The following is a 15,769-nucleotide window of genomic DNA, read 5'->3' on the forward strand; positions in this document are numbered from 1 at the left end:
GCAGTAGAGAAGAGTATGAAAAATCTTGAGTATTATGAATGAAAAAGGCCCAGAGGTGAGTGCCAGTCCTGACATGTGACTCAAAGGAAAGTACCACGCAAACTGTTTTCTCATTTGTGGAACAGGAAGGAGAGTACCCATGCCTACGCTGCACACTGTCAGGATGATCCCAGGAAAATGTTTGTTAAAGTGCTTTGTTAAACAGTGGTTAGCAAACTTTTTCTGTAAAGAACCACTGGGTCTTTGTAGTAACTACCCAATTCTGCTGTTGTATTGCAGAAGCAGCCACAGACACCATACATAAATAATGAGCTTGGCTGTGTTCCAGTAAAACTTTTGAACACTTCATGTAATTTTTAAAAGTCACAAAACATTGTTTGGCTTTTTTTCATCCATCTAAAACCACTTTTTAGCTCTCAGACCATACAAAAACAATTGATGGTCTGGATGTGGCCCATGAGCTGTATTTTGCCAATTCCTCTTGTAAACTATAGTTTTATGTATGTATTGGCTACTGTTTATTTCTTACTATGTACCTCGACAGAGCTAGGAAAGTATTCTGTATGAGGCGGGCCCTCTCTAACTGCTAGATTAGAATGTCAGAATACTTGAATACAAGCCCATTTCTTGCCATTACTCTTCCCCAGTATCAGGTATGGATATCAACTCTGTCTGGCCATTAGTTCTCTTCCTCTCCTGCCTAAAAGAAACAGACCAGCCAACTCTCCCGTAACACCTCAATTTCTATTCAATATGTAGTGGGACTAGGAAAAAAACAAAATTCAAAACCTACATAGGCATGCACATCAGAAATCTCCGAAACATGTCATAAGTAGAGACACCCAGGGTAACAAGAAAGCTGATTTACAGGAGAGAGTGCATTTTCTTCATCTTTTAGGTCCAATCTGATAAGGCTCTGACTTAAGGTGACCAGTCAGCATGCCACTAATTTAACAATAAAACAACAACTGGTTCCAGTGTTTTAGCTACAATCTAACATTATCCTTTCTCTTTAAAAGTTGGGTCACGATACAAATCATAGTTTATCACCTCTATGAAAGCCTTGGAAATTGGGAGAACAATGAATAACAGCCAAAGGAGAAAAATAGTTAGGTTTTTTGTTGTTGTTGTTGTTGTTGTTGTTATTATTTTGTTCTTCTTCCTCCGTAGCTTACATTTGCATGCAATGTCCTTTACACTATAACTCACTACAGAGATAGGAAGCTCTGGTGTGATGCCAGAAGTTCATGCTGCTCTGTGATCTTGGGGCAAGACAATGAATCATCTGTACCTCCATCTCCACATCTGTGAAACAGATATGGCTACAGTCCCCACCATACAAGGGTAATTGTGACAATAAAGTAGGTTAATACAGATAAAGTATTTCGAATAGTGCCTGGTACTTGATGAGTACTCTAGTGCTAACTGGTTACCCTTATTAAAGCATTTAAATAATATGACAAGTCCTTTGATCACTATTTGAGTTTTGTTTACACTGACATTTTTTTCTTTTTTTAAAGTTTCTAATGACTAAACTTCCACAGACTTTCTGTACACATACACTATGGAAAGGAAGAAGTGTGTGTGTGGGGAGGTGGACAAAAAATATGTTATTTGGAGCTTTTGGTATCTATTTTATTTGCCCTTCAATCAGGTGTTTTAAGAAATGCTTTTGAATAAAAAATCTGTACTGTTTCTTTGCTTTATACACTCTTGTCGTAGTTATGAACTCTACCTGCAATCTTTTCTAAACTGCATTAATGTCACCACTTTTCTTTTGGTATATTGATTTGACAGTGAGAAGCAAAGACCAGATATAAACAATACTCATTCTCTTATTACAGAAAATGTAAAACCTTTTCACAAGTCCTAAAGAATTCACAGCACTCCAGTCCTACACAATAACAAGAGATTCATAATTACTGTATAGTTAACAAATTATGTGGTACTTGGATTTGCAATCCAAAATCCCATTTCCTACATCTCCATACCTCTATATAAGGAAAGCTATGAAGGACCAACGGATGAAATTCCAGTCCCAAGGACACTAAAGATCTGTGTAAGTAATCTCCTGCCTCCACTTCCTCCACGCTGCTTTTACGAGATACATCACAGCTGATGTACTTCGTCCCTATATACCCTACCCACAAATCGGGCACACATTGGTTTCAAAAAGCTTTCAGTGAGAAAGCTTTTGCAAATGACATGCTAACTGACCACTGCTCCTGCTGCCTCCTCCATTATACCCCCAAATTCTTCTGTACCCATGTCAGAGAAAAAGCCAGAATTTCAGGGAGAGGCATATGTATTTGAAAAGGTGACCTCCTTGCGGCTAGAGACTTAATCTTACTCATTTCTGTACCCAGAGCTTAAACTATTGCCTAACTAGGAGGCTCTCAGCAAAGACCCTAAATGAACATACAAAAAAATCTACAATAGATTATTAAATAGCTTACATTTAGGTAATCAGTCTCATGATCATCAAATCCAAATCTCTCGTCTTTTGACAGCAGCAGCATTTTAACGATGAGGTAATATTCTATAGTGGTTGCAAGCACAGACTTTGAAGCGAAATTAGTGGGCTGAACATGAACTATACTGTGAAGGAGAAGCTCTGGAACTTTGGACTGAAGTCATGAACCTGTCTATCCTTTATCTTCCTCATCTATAAAAGAGGATAATAAAAGCACCTACCTTATAGGACTCTGCGAAAATTAAATGTTAGTACATGTAAAGAGATTAGGAAAGTGCTAAGAAAACAGCAAACACTTCATAAATGCGAGCTTACATCTTCATTATTACTATGAAAGAGCACACCATAAGCTGCAATTTGTTCCTTGGCCTCTGTGAACTTGCCCACTATCATTCTCCTCTTCAACTTCTTCAGTTGCCTCCTCTTTTTTTATTTCACTCTCAAGGTTCTGTTCTCACTGCTTTTTCTTGCTTTCATCCTTACCAATCTCATTTAACCAGTAAGGTTTCAATGATCATCTCCCAACTGCATGAAGCTAACTTTGACTTCCCTCTGCTAGACTCCAACTCAACCCGCCCACTTAAACATGAAAGTCATCATCATATCTCAGAATAGCAAATCTCCTCAATTCCTCAGATCTATGAAAACCTGAGGATTACAATGAGCCTTATAAGCATTAGGAAATAAGATTAGTTTCAGTAAATTTAACTTAAGATAAACACACAATGGTTTAAAGCAGTGATGTCATCAGAGAGAATAGATCTGAAGCTACTAGAACTAGGAGACATCCTTACTCAGACTAAAGGTATTTATTTATCAAGAGAAAAAACATGGCAGTGTACAATGGCCTAGACTGGCAAGTTACGGAAATACAGGAAGTATTGTGTCCCAGGGGCTCCAAAGCTCAGAGCAGGTCTAAGACCAGGCAGAGGAGGGAGAAAAGGGCATGAAGATGGAATCTTGCATTGAACGCAAGACCTTCGTTATATAGACTTAGAGTACACCTCATAATCAGCCTTACTCAATTAAAAATTCACTTCATTTTGGGGCACCTGGGTGGCTCAGTGGGTTAAAGCCTCTGCCTTCAGCTCGGGTCGTGATCCCAGGATCCTGGGATCGAGCCCCGCATCGGGCTCTCTGCTCAGCGGGGAGCCTGCTTCCTACTCTCTCTCTCTGCCTACTTGTGATCTGTCAAATAAATAAAATCTTTAAAAAAAAAAAAAAACAGCCAGAAGAATCTTGAAAAATAAAGGGAAATTTAAAAAAAAAATTTCACTTCATTTTAATTTCACTTGGTGAGTCCACACTTTACCATTTGCTATATAAATCCTTGTATGGGTTAGCTTCCCAGAAAGGTCTGTCTCCAGAAAAATGTTATAGTCCTACGTATAAACTTTTATTTTCAATCCCTGTTACAGGATTTTTCATGATGAATTAATAAAATTAACTTCTGGTTATGATTTGAGTGTCCACATACCTTAATTACAGAGAGGAAGTGTTGATTTTGGCAACATGAAAATCTCTATTCTCTGCAGCAATTAAATTTCCCATGGTGAATTAACAGATTAAAAGCAGAGTTTCTGAAGTCAAATGCCTGAATTTGAATCCTGGTTCTGGTACCCAGTTGTTTGTGACCACAGACAAATTACTTGATCTCTTTGTGCCTGTTTCCTGAGTTCTAAAATGGGGATAAATGATAATATCTACTGCACTGGGTTATCTTGAGACATCTAAGAGAAAATGTCCAAAACATACAGAACAATGTCTTACAAACACCGTGCTCAATAAATGATAGCTATTGTTATCTCAGTCTCACACACAACTAGGCTATTCAGGTTGGTTTGTTGTGGACTGAAGCTGGTATATACGAATCCAATCAAATGAGGTCCTGACCAGCTCCAAACTTTGCCTTAAACAAGGAGTCCTTCACCTAAAGGCCACAGTGAACTTAAAAACATTTTATTCAAAACTGGGTATAAATGGATGGTGTGTGTTTTTCTGAGACAAGGGACCATATCTTTTATCTGTTTCTCAATAAGTACATGATCCCAAATACATGTTTTAAAACAAAACAAAACCTATTACCCCAACATTATCACTACCATTTTCTTTTTGGTTAAGACTTATTTACTATTTATTTGACAGAGAGAGAGAAAGCAAGAGAGGGAACACAAGCAGGGGGAGTGGGAAAGGGATAAGCAGGCTTCCTGCTGAGCAGGCAGACCTATGCAGGCCTTGATCCCAGGACTCTGGGATCATGACCTGAGCTGAAGGCAGACACTTAATGACTGAGCCACCCAGGTGCCCCATATTACTACCATTTTAATCTTTTCTTCTTCCCTCCTCTTAAAGGATTTCTATACCTTCTTCTGAGCCTCTGGTTCAATAGGTTACAGTATTTTAAAAATCCTTCCTCTACAATGTTATTCTAGTATAATCCTTTCCATTTTCATTACTGCCAGGTTACTTCTCCAAACTGTAATAATATTACTTTCTTTGTTCAAAAACATGACTATTGTCTAACACCTAAATATCTTAGCTGAGCATTTAAACCTCTCTGGCTTGGGGCGCCTGGGTGGCTCAGTGGGTTAAGCCACTGCCTTCGGCTCGGGTCATGATCTCAGAGTCCTGGGATCGAGCCCCGCATCGGGCTCTCTGCTCTCTAGGGGAGCCTGCTTCCTCCTCTCTCTCTGCCTGCCTCTCTTCCTGCTTGTGCTCTCTCTGTCAAATAAATAAATAAAAATCTTTAAAAAAATAAAAAATAAAAAAAAATAAACCTCTCTGGCTTGATTATTATCTGCCTTTCCAGCCTTGTCCTCTATAAAAGGCCCCAAAGGGGTTATTTGCCACTGCAGAACTCCATGTAGCTCTCCTTTAAAGCTCATTCTACTCTGTCTTCTAAAATGTCTTTTCACCACCTTGTATCTGTCTTCAGCACAATTTTCTCCAGTAAACCAACACCCTTCTTCAACACTCACAGTCTTTAATTAAAATGGGCTCATATTACCATGTATCAGGGTTTCTCAACCTTGGCACTACTGACATGTTAGGCTGGATAATTCCTTGTTGTGGAGGGCTATCCTATGCAGTGTAGGATGCTTAGGAGGATGGGGATGGGGGACAAAAATCACTCCTGGTTGAGAACCACTGACATACTATAACAAATATATATAATGTCCCCTGATAACGAGTAAATTCTTTGAGGACACGGACTTTGGCCTTCTTCAGTGTCACCCAGTGCACAAATTTATGATAAATAATTTGTCCTCTGCTAATCAATCCAAAGTTAGTAGGCAGAACATTCCAACCTACCATATTCCAAGGATTTCTAGATGTTCATAAAATCTGAAACATTAAATTTCAACTTGTTAATTTAAAGCTTTTTAAAAGGCAAAAACTGGTATGTCAAAATGTGCCTAAAATTTTCAAGAGACACTGTTAGTTATAGTTGTGCACTAAAGAAGTTGGCTATACCAGCAAAAAAAGTTAAGTAGACAATGGACTTCCATATCACATATGTAACAGTAACACTCTATAACTGAGAACCTACAGAAAAATAAGAGAAACGATTTTCTCCTCTCTTCAAACACCCAATGTTCTATGAAGTACACAGTGTTATTATCTCCATTAATTGCCTAAAAACATACAAGGCCCAAAAGAGCGACAGAAGTAAGGTTTCAATCCAAGGTTCCTAAATTAGGAGTAAGTTCTCTAGACCAGTGGTTCTCATCAATTAGCGTAGATTAGGATCCTCTACAGAGTTATAAAGAAAAATCCCTGGGCCTCCCTCCAGGTCAATAAAATTAGACTGAGAAAATGGTGCCAAAGACTGTAATTGTTTTTTTAAAAAAAATCTTCTATTTTGCAGCCAAGACTGAGAACCACTGCCCTAGACTGGTTCAAAACCTCACACCTTGACAGTTAACAAAAAAAGCTATCTTTTAAAAGGACCTTAAACTCTATAAAATAGCTAAAATTTATTCCCTAACTGGCTGACTTGGGCCTAAACATCAACACTTAATCTTGATTTAGAAGAATGGCTATCTTTTTTTCTGAGACAAAGCATTACTAAGAAGCTCATGATACGATTCTTGGGCTGCTTTGTCTAACACTGCAAAGATGTGGGCACTTACACTCCTCTTTACTTGGTGAAGTTACATTCAATTCTGTCGGAAGCGGCTGCTGGCTGGGACTAAGAGTTGGCGTGGTTATAGAGGTATTGTTGTTGTCACTGGTGGTCTCTTCGGAAAACAAATCTGACTGGCTGTTACTTGTACTTGGAGCGGAATCATCGTCTGGTTGTTTCTTTTGAAAATCTGAAGAGAAAGAGTGATAATAACCAGTTTAATGAAGGCATTCATAATTTCCTTGGGAATTAGAAAACAAAAAAAGTACAAAAATAAAAATTCAATGTAATAGGAGCAATAATAAAGACTACTCTGAATGAAAAAAGGAAGTAAAATACTGGTTAAAAACATATACCATACATACTTTCCATTGGTGGAGGGTAATTGGAATTAAAGCTTTCCATGGTCCCTGTATTGTTCAGAAATGTGGCAGGCATACCAATTTTTTATTTAAATTCCGTTTAATTAACATATAGTATATTATTAGTTTTGGAGGTAAAATTTAGTAAGTCATCAGTTGCACAGAAAACCCAGTGCTCATTACATCAAGTGCCTTCCTTTTCTTAAGATTCATCAAGTGCCTTCCTTAATGCCCATCACTGTTAGCCCATTCCCCCCACTGACCCACCCCCCCTTAGCAATCCCGTTTGTTTCCTAGAGTTAAGAGTCTCTTATGGTGGGGCCCCTGGGTGGCTCAGTTGGTTGAGCGACTGCCTTCGGCTCAGGTCATGATCCCAGACTTCCAGGATCGAGTCCCGCATCGGGCTCCCTGCTCCTTGGGGAGTCTGCTTCTCCCTCTGACCTTCTCCTCTCTCATCCTCTCTCTCACTCATTCTCTCTCAAAAAAATAAATAAAATCTTTAAAAAATAGTCTCTTATGGTTTGTCTCCCTCTATGTTTTCATCTTATTTTTCCTTCCATTCTCCATGTTCATCTGTTTTGCTTCTTAAATTACACATACGAGTGAAATCATATATTTGCCTTTCTCTGACTGACTTATTTCACTTAGCATAATACCCTCTAGTATTATATCTAGTATTATAATACCCTCTATCCATGTTTTCACAAATGGCAAGATTTCATTCTTTTGGATGGCTGAATAATATTCCATTGTATATATATACCACATCTTCTTTTTCCATTCATCTGTCAATGGACATCTGGGCCTTTCCATATTTTGGATATTCTGGACCCTGCTGCTGATGAAGATTGGGGTGCATGTGTCCCTTGGAATCACTACGTTTAGATATACCAGTTTAACATAAGATTTTACAAAGCCAAATACAAGTAAAATGTTAGGGGTAGTCAGCAGAAGGGAAAAAGAATAAAGAAGTTATTCAAATCCACAGAGAAAAGAAAAAAAGAGCACAGAAAAAAGCAGGATAAATGGAAAACATATAATAAGACTGTAGAAAGAAGTACAAATATGTTAGTAATGGTAATAATTGTAAACTGACTAAACTTAGTAATTAAAAGAGAATGTTCAAATTGAATAAACTAGGTCCTATTTTATAAGTTTACAAGCAACATACTAAAAACATGAACATTACGATAAAGAAAATTTTAAAGTATATTTTTAAAAAGTACCAGCAAAGATGCATGATTAAAAAGCCAGTAACAGTGAGGCATGTGGTTGGCTGAGTCAGTTAAGTGTCTGACTCTTGATTTCAGCTCAAGTTACAATCTCAGGATTGTGGGAATGAGCCCCACTTGAGGCTCCATGCTCAGCGGGGAGGCTGCTTGAGAATCCTTCTCTCCCTCTGCCCCTGCTCCCCATATATCTCTCCCTCCCTCTCAAATAAATAAATAAATCTTAAAAAAAAAAAAAAAAAGCCAGTAACAGCTACAGTAGCGTGAGGAGATGGAGACTGAGGCAAAAGTCACTATTCGAGGAAAAAAAGAGAATCATTATATTACAGTAAGAAAAAAAAAAATCACACACACACACACACACACCTATCTGAAAACAAAGACTTTACCAGGAGGATAAAACAATTTTAAACTTGTATGTACCTAATAACAACGCCTCAAAATATATAAAGCAAAAAAGATTTATGGGAAACTGACAAATTTACTATCATAATGGGAAGATTTTACTATACCTATCTCAGCCAAAATAATTAGTAAAATTAGAGAAGATTAGTAAGTTTACACTCATATACCCAACAGTAAGTTAGTAAATTATTTTCAAACATGAGGAATATTTATAAAAACTGACAAAAAGCTGGACAAAAAAGCAAAAGTCTTAACAGATGCCAAAGAATTAGTAAGACAAAAACAGTATTAGCTCACCACAGAGCAAGTAAATTAAATATTGATAACAAAAAATTCTATATAATTTTGGAAATTTAAAAAATATTTTAAAATTTTAAAAATTTAAGTTCATGGGTCAAATCAGAAATTAGAAAATAAATGATAATGAATTACTACTTATCAATATCCAGTAAAGATGAAGATGCAAGTAACATTATCTATACCTCAGTCATTTCACATAGTTATATGGCTGTATCTCAACACACATGACAAAAATGTTAATTATACATTGTTTGCAATAGTAAAAAGTCAGAAACAGGGGCGCCTGGGTGGCTCAGTGGGTTAAGCCTCTGCCTTCCGATCAGGTCATGATCTCAGGGTCCTGGGATCGAGCCCCCATCAGGCTCTCTGCTCAGCGGAGAGCCTGCTTCCCCCTCTCTCTCTGCCTGCCTCTCTGCCTACTTGTGCTCTCCCTCTCTCTCTCTCTCTCTCTATCAAATAAATAAATAAATAAATAAAATCTTCTTAAAAAGTAAAAATAAAAATAAAGAGTCAGAAACAACCTCAAGGTCCATAAATCGCACTATATTCATATAATGGAATAATATAAACTGTGAAATTGCTATGAATGAATCTCAAAATAGTAACACTGAAAAAAGTCACTAAAAAACATAGTAAGATTGTATTTATATAAACCTTAAAAAGAGGCAAAACTCAATATACTACTTAGGAATATGTATGTTTAAACCATTAAAAAATAATTAACATAATTCAGGATAGTGATTGCCTCTTAGGTTGAAGAGGAGGATATGAAGGTAACAGGTACACAGAATATTGTCCATTGACAAGATAGATTAAAATAAATTAAAATTCATTCATGTAAGGGAATGTTCTATAGCAGTTAATATTAATGAATGCTACATATACAACAGAAACATCTTAAATGCAATGTTGAGTGAGAAAAGCTATGGAAGGATATATATATGGTATAATACTTTAATTATAATATAATGACATGTGTGGAAATGATACACCAAATTGTGGACAATGGTTATACTGGGTGGAAAAGGCAGGGAGAACAGAGATCTTCAATTATATCTTTTCATTTCTTAAAGGTGGCAGTGGGTATATAACTTAAAATTATTAGGTATAGTCTCTGTTTCATATAAAAGTCTAATGTTAGTCTATAAGGTACAGATTATACTGTTTCAATTCAAAGAAGAATCTGACAACTCCACATTGCCTTACCTTCTAAATCAGAGATGTGTTATTATGCTCTATCGCCTAATCAGAATCACTGTGTGGGTGGGTTGTTTTGTTTTGTTTTTTTTTAAGTCTTATCTATCTATCTATCTATCTATCTATTTATTTATTTATTTATTTATTTATTTGAGAGAGAGAGACAGAGAATTTATTTATTTATTTATTTATTTATTTATTTGAGAGAGAGAGACAGAGACCACAAGTAGGGGAGAGGCAGGGGGAGAGGGAGAATCAGACTCCCTGCTGAGCAGGGAGCCTAACGGAGAGTTCCATCCCATGACCCTGAGATCATGAACTGAGCTGAAGGGAGATGCTTAACTGACGAAGCCACCCAGGTGCCCCCAGAATCACTGTTTTAACAAATACTGAGCTATTATTTATGTTTCACTTACCATGTGTCAGGCACTGAACTGAATGTTTTATGTGTAATACTCATTCACTTCAATCCTCAAAACAATCCTAATGAGGGAAGTGTAATTACGTAGTCATATACCACTTCACTGATGAAGAAGTTTAGGTCATCTGTTCCAAGTTAACAGTTAGTTAAGATACATACATAGCAAGATCAGGATTTAAATGCAAGTCCATTTGACATCAAAACCCATGGTCTTCGATCAGAACCATAGGATGTAAAATGGTGAGCACTAATTTGGCTCAAGGAAAGGCCTCCATGTCAAGCTCCCACTAATTTACAGAACTAATGGTGAGTGCAATGGATTTAGCCGAAGAATCAGTAACTTTTGTGCTGATCAGCGATCTAAAGCATCTACTGCTTCTTTTCTGTGCATTTACTTCTCATAGCTTTCTCATTCTTTGGTGTTTTGACATTTTAAAATGGCTTATTATCTCGATGTTATTTGTGCAGCAAATTTAGAGAAAATGGTACTACATAAATGGAATAAAAGTACTATAATAATGTAAAAATGACACTTCTTTTTTATATCATGTCACCTCATTAGCTCTCTTATGTCAATATCATTGTATCCCTCCTATAACCATCTCCACCATTTAACTAGAAATGTTACAAGGCCCTAAAAGAACTGCAACTGAGTCATCGTGATACCATCTAGCACAATCCCCAATGCTGGGAGACAGACACACAAAACTCACTCGATCAGACACAATAATACTTATGGGTAAATGACATTAATGTCTACAGACAATAACAAGGTCCCACCCACCCAATCTCCAGTCCATGCCTGCCATGCTCCTTCATGCTCAAGTACTTTTAGTTGGTTTCTTTTGTGAATCTTCAGTTGGAACAATGTACCCTCTTTTAACCTATTCTCCCATGATTACTTTTCTGCACCTCCACAGGATGAACAAGTGAAAAAAAATCATCAAACTAACAGTATTCATTACAAACCAAACTGGCTGCACACACAAAAACTAGAAGCTCTGTATGTTTTCTTCTGCTTGAATTCAATAAAAAGCCAAGGAATCACAGAATTTTTAGTCAGAACTAATTTTAATGATCCAGCTCCGTCCTCTCCTCTTACAGATAAAGAAAACAAGAGCCAAGAAAGTTAATGCAAGTCACCAGAAATTCATGGAGTTAATCCTAATATAGTTTGTTGTGTTTTGTTTTGTTTTGTTTTTAAACTCTTAGGCCAACATAAGTAACCTATACACTACAAAGAGCTTCAAAGTTGGACCTGGATTTAAACCCTAACTTTGCTATTTACTGGACATAGGGCTAAAAGCAGACTATTTAATCTTTTGGGGCCTTGTCTGTTAAGATAAAAGGAGGGAATTATTTCTACCTCTCACAATAATGTGAATTAAATAAGATAATGCACTCATTCGGTACATGGGTACTCAAAAATGATAGCCATTAAAAATAAAAGGTATTTTCCTAGTCAATAGAAAGGGCCACAAATTATCTCTTCCTTTTCGCCCTGATATTTGCATCGTAATTCCTACTCTCTTGCTCCTCACTTTCTGAATCATTTGGTATTCAACTGCTGACAACTCAAGAAAAAGAAAAAAAAAATGAAAAGACACAAGGGAGGGGGAAAAAAAAAAACGAAAAGAAAGGAAAAGGAAAAGAAAAATAACACAAAGTCCCAGAAGTTTTCCAAGGTTGGGGGAGCAGATTTACATCACATGTAAAAAAGTGAACAACGAAAAAGGCAGAGAGAATGCCTCTCATCACTCTCCTTTGGAAAGTAGTAAGGGAAAGGGGCAAAAATAGTCACTTCATTTGATGCAGCCACAGTAAAGTCTTGTTGCTCTTGCTGTACAGTTCTCATATAAATGGGAAAATTAGAAATCTCCAAGCTTATCAACCTCTATAAGAAAAAAAATAGGAATTATTTATTACTGTAAACTGGGAGAGTTAATTGTCTATCCAAAGGTGTACACCTGGTAAATGTAAATAAGTCTTCCAAAACAGTTATTTGTAAAACCTGAGTAAAAACCTTTGAATTTTATTAATGGGATCGCTGTGCAAAAGTTAAGAAAAGCCATCTTGGCAGCTTAACTCATTATCAACTATGGGGAAAAATAGTTTCTCAACAAAAGGTATTCTTGGAACCTTAAGTATCTAGAAATGGGATGTTTCCACAAGGCAGAGAAAATGACCTAATGGTACCAGCTGAGCCAAAACGACCAGTGAATTCCCTGTGGCTAGCTGCCCACACACTCAACTCACCAGACATATTTTTCTCCATTGTTTTCAGAATGGTTTTTCTCACAAGTCAATCTTACTATAAAGTGTACCTCAAAAACACAGAGAGCATTGAAAAACCACCTTGTCCTGCTCTGCAGCCCATTGACCTGAGCAGTCTCACTGGGACTATCCCTTATCTAGTCATGCTCAAAACTTACCTTTGGTTTGTATATACCCCAACTTCTTTTTTTTTTTTTTTTTTTTAAGATTTTATTTATTTATTTGACAGACAGAGATCACGAGTAGGCAGAGAGGCAGGCAGAGAGAGAGAGGTGGAGGCAGGCTCCCCGCGGAGCAGAGAGCCTGATGCGGGGCTCGATCCCAGGACCCTGGGATCATGACCTGAGCCGAAGGCAGAGGCTTAACCCACTGAGCCACCCAGACGCCCCAATATATACCCCAACTTCTATCTCTCACATGTACTACACAGGTTTGGCAAGATGCTTAGCTCATTTAACTCCCACCCCACTTCTAGAATGTGACAATAACTATGTCTTTGGTAATGATTTCTTCAAGGCAGAGAATACACAAAACTGATTTGGAAAGGGTTTCACTAAACTTACCTTCTTTGAAAATAAATTCCTTTTCCAAAACCCTCTTCAGGGACTCCTGTGAAAATAAATTCCTTCTCCAAAACCCTCTTCAGGGACTCCTGGGTGGCTCAGTTGGTTGAGCATCTACCTTCGGCTCAGGTCATGATTCCCAGGGTCCTGGGGTTGAGTCCCGCATCAGGCTCCCTGCTCAGCAGGGAGGGGACAGCACACAAGCAGGGAGAGTGGCAGGCAGAGGGAGAAACAAGCTCCCCACTGAGCAAGGAACCCAATGCGCAACTCAATCCCAGGACCCTGGGATCAGGACCTGAGCCACCCAGATGTCACCAATGCACATTTTTAAAGCATTTGGTCATACTGTCTTATTATCTTGGCACAATACCCTGTGATTTTCCACAGCACAACACCTACTATGATCAACTTACCACTTGTCAAGTCTCCCACAATATAAAAACGTTGCTCAATAAATGTTAACTAAATGAATAAGTGGCCAAACATTTTCCTGTAGAAAGCCCATCACTGGATTATGTTTAAAATTATTTACCCACTGTCATTTTAAACCTTTCTCAAACTATCTTGTGTGCCTTCAAGGACACACTTAGCATCACCTGGATTAGCATTTCCAAAAGATGAAGTACTCAATACCTGTGAATTTCTATTTTCATAATTAATTAGTAGAAATGAGAAAGTGAACTCCATTTGTTCTAACTCACTAAGTTTATATGGCCACTAATAAGGCTTCTACATCATTATTATAGACACTAAAGCTGGGTATAAAGAAAATAAAACTGGAGGTGAAAGAGGAACTAAGATGTAAGTGCCTACTATGAGCAAGGCACTCTGCCAGAGGCATTATGTTCATTTTCTCATTTAATCCTCAAAACAAAGTCAGCAGCAGATGTCAACCCCACACTTCAGCTGACAGTGGAGCATGGCAACAAGTGTTGGAGCTAGGTTTTGAGACCCAGGCTTGAGTAACTCTGATGTCCACACTCTGCCCACTATAGCATGCATCACTGAAGCAAGCACCGCTCAGCTTATCAAAATGCAGCAACTTGGGCACCTGGGTGGCTCAGTGGGTTAAGCCACTGCCTTCAGCTCAGGTCATGATTTCAGGGTCCTGGGATCGAGTCCCGCATCGGGCTCTCTGCTTAGCAGGGGGTCTGCTTCCCTTCCTCTCTCTCTGTCTGCCTCTTTGCCTACTTGTGATCTCTCTCTGTCAAATAAATAAATAAAATATTTTTAAAAAATGCAACAACTTGCAAACTGCAGGGGTTACTTTTCCATTTCCCACATTCCCATTCCAGTCACCAATTCCACCTGACGCTACATCACAGATTACAACGCCATGTCCCACTGGAAGTTTTATTTTAGCATTTCACACCATTAAATGCTGTGTCTCAAACAGCCAATTAAAGTAAAATGGAAATGCTGCAAATAAAAACTCGATCTGATTATAAGTTGAGTCCATGTAAGGCATTGTATGGAGGCCTCCTTTAAAAGAACAGGGTTTCTTTTTCCTCCTCTTCATCCCTTCCCCCAAGTGATGTCCTAAATAGCCTAGAGCCTCCATTAACAAGTACATTTCCAGGTTTTCAAAGCCGCACGTTCCTGCCCTCACCCCAATCATAAACCTTAGACACCTTATTTTTATTTTTTTTAAAGGATTTTTTTTTTAAGATTTTATTTATTTATTTGACAGAGATCACAAGAAGGCAGAGAGACAGGCAGAGAGAGAGAGAGGGAAGCAGGCTCCCTGCTGAGCAGAGAGCCCGATGCGGGGCTCGATCCCAGGACCCTGAGATCATGACCTGAGCCCAAGGCAGAGGCTTTAACCCACTGAGCCACCCAGGCGCCCCGACACCTTATTTCTAAAAGCTACAAGCCATTAGCAATAGTCAGCCAATTTATAAACCAGTTTTAGCTTTCTGATTAAAATCTTAATAAAAATTCTACTAGTTGGATGTTAACCTGGGTTAAAAGCCTCAGCAAAAACAAACTGGTCCAAACAAAAATTATCAAGAACCAAGGACTGATTACTATTTAAAAAAAAAAAAAAAAAAAAAAAAATTAAAATGCTCTCTCTTTGGAGCCTACCTTATGGGGAAAACTGTGATCTACTCAATGTGGCTAGGTTCATTTAAACTTCCTTTCATGAGTAATTTCTTTAACTTCTTAGAAAATACCAACAAAAAACTTTACCATATTCTCACCTACATTCTCATAATGATTCCATCTCTTAAAAACTCAAGACTGTCTTCACTAACCTCAGAAAGACTGACTGATATTGCTTTGATAATAATTGGTATTTTCAGACAAGTTTAAAATATATACATTATACATCCCCACCCACCACATATATCCTATTGATGGTAAATGACCCCAATCCTGTGTGCCCTATGAATCTCTCCACCTTGAGGTACATCTCAGA

At 37.9% G+C, this 15,769-nt stretch overlaps 1 protein-coding gene across 1 annotated transcript in view; it reads right to left on the bottom strand.

Annotated features, from left to right (window-relative positions):
• LOC111147526 (zinc finger AN1-type containing 3) overlaps window positions 1-15,769 on the bottom strand; it is a 346,816-nt gene that overhangs the window by 81,742 nt on the left and 249,305 nt on the right. The window contains exon 3 of the mRNA XM_022503589.1: window positions 6,607-6,789. Within this exon, the coding sequence (XP_022359297.1) occupies window positions 6,607-6,789 (183 nt within the window). The remainder of the gene's footprint in view (window positions 1-6,606; window positions 6,790-15,769) is intronic.

This window comes from Enhydra lutris, unplaced genomic scaffold (genome assembly GCF_002288905.1).
Source record: "Enhydra lutris kenyoni isolate GAN:26980312 unplaced genomic scaffold, ASM228890v2 scaffoldscaffold17, whole genome shotgun sequence".
In the NCBI taxonomy this organism is placed as follows: domain Eukaryota; kingdom Metazoa; phylum Chordata; class Mammalia; order Carnivora; family Mustelidae; genus Enhydra; species Enhydra lutris.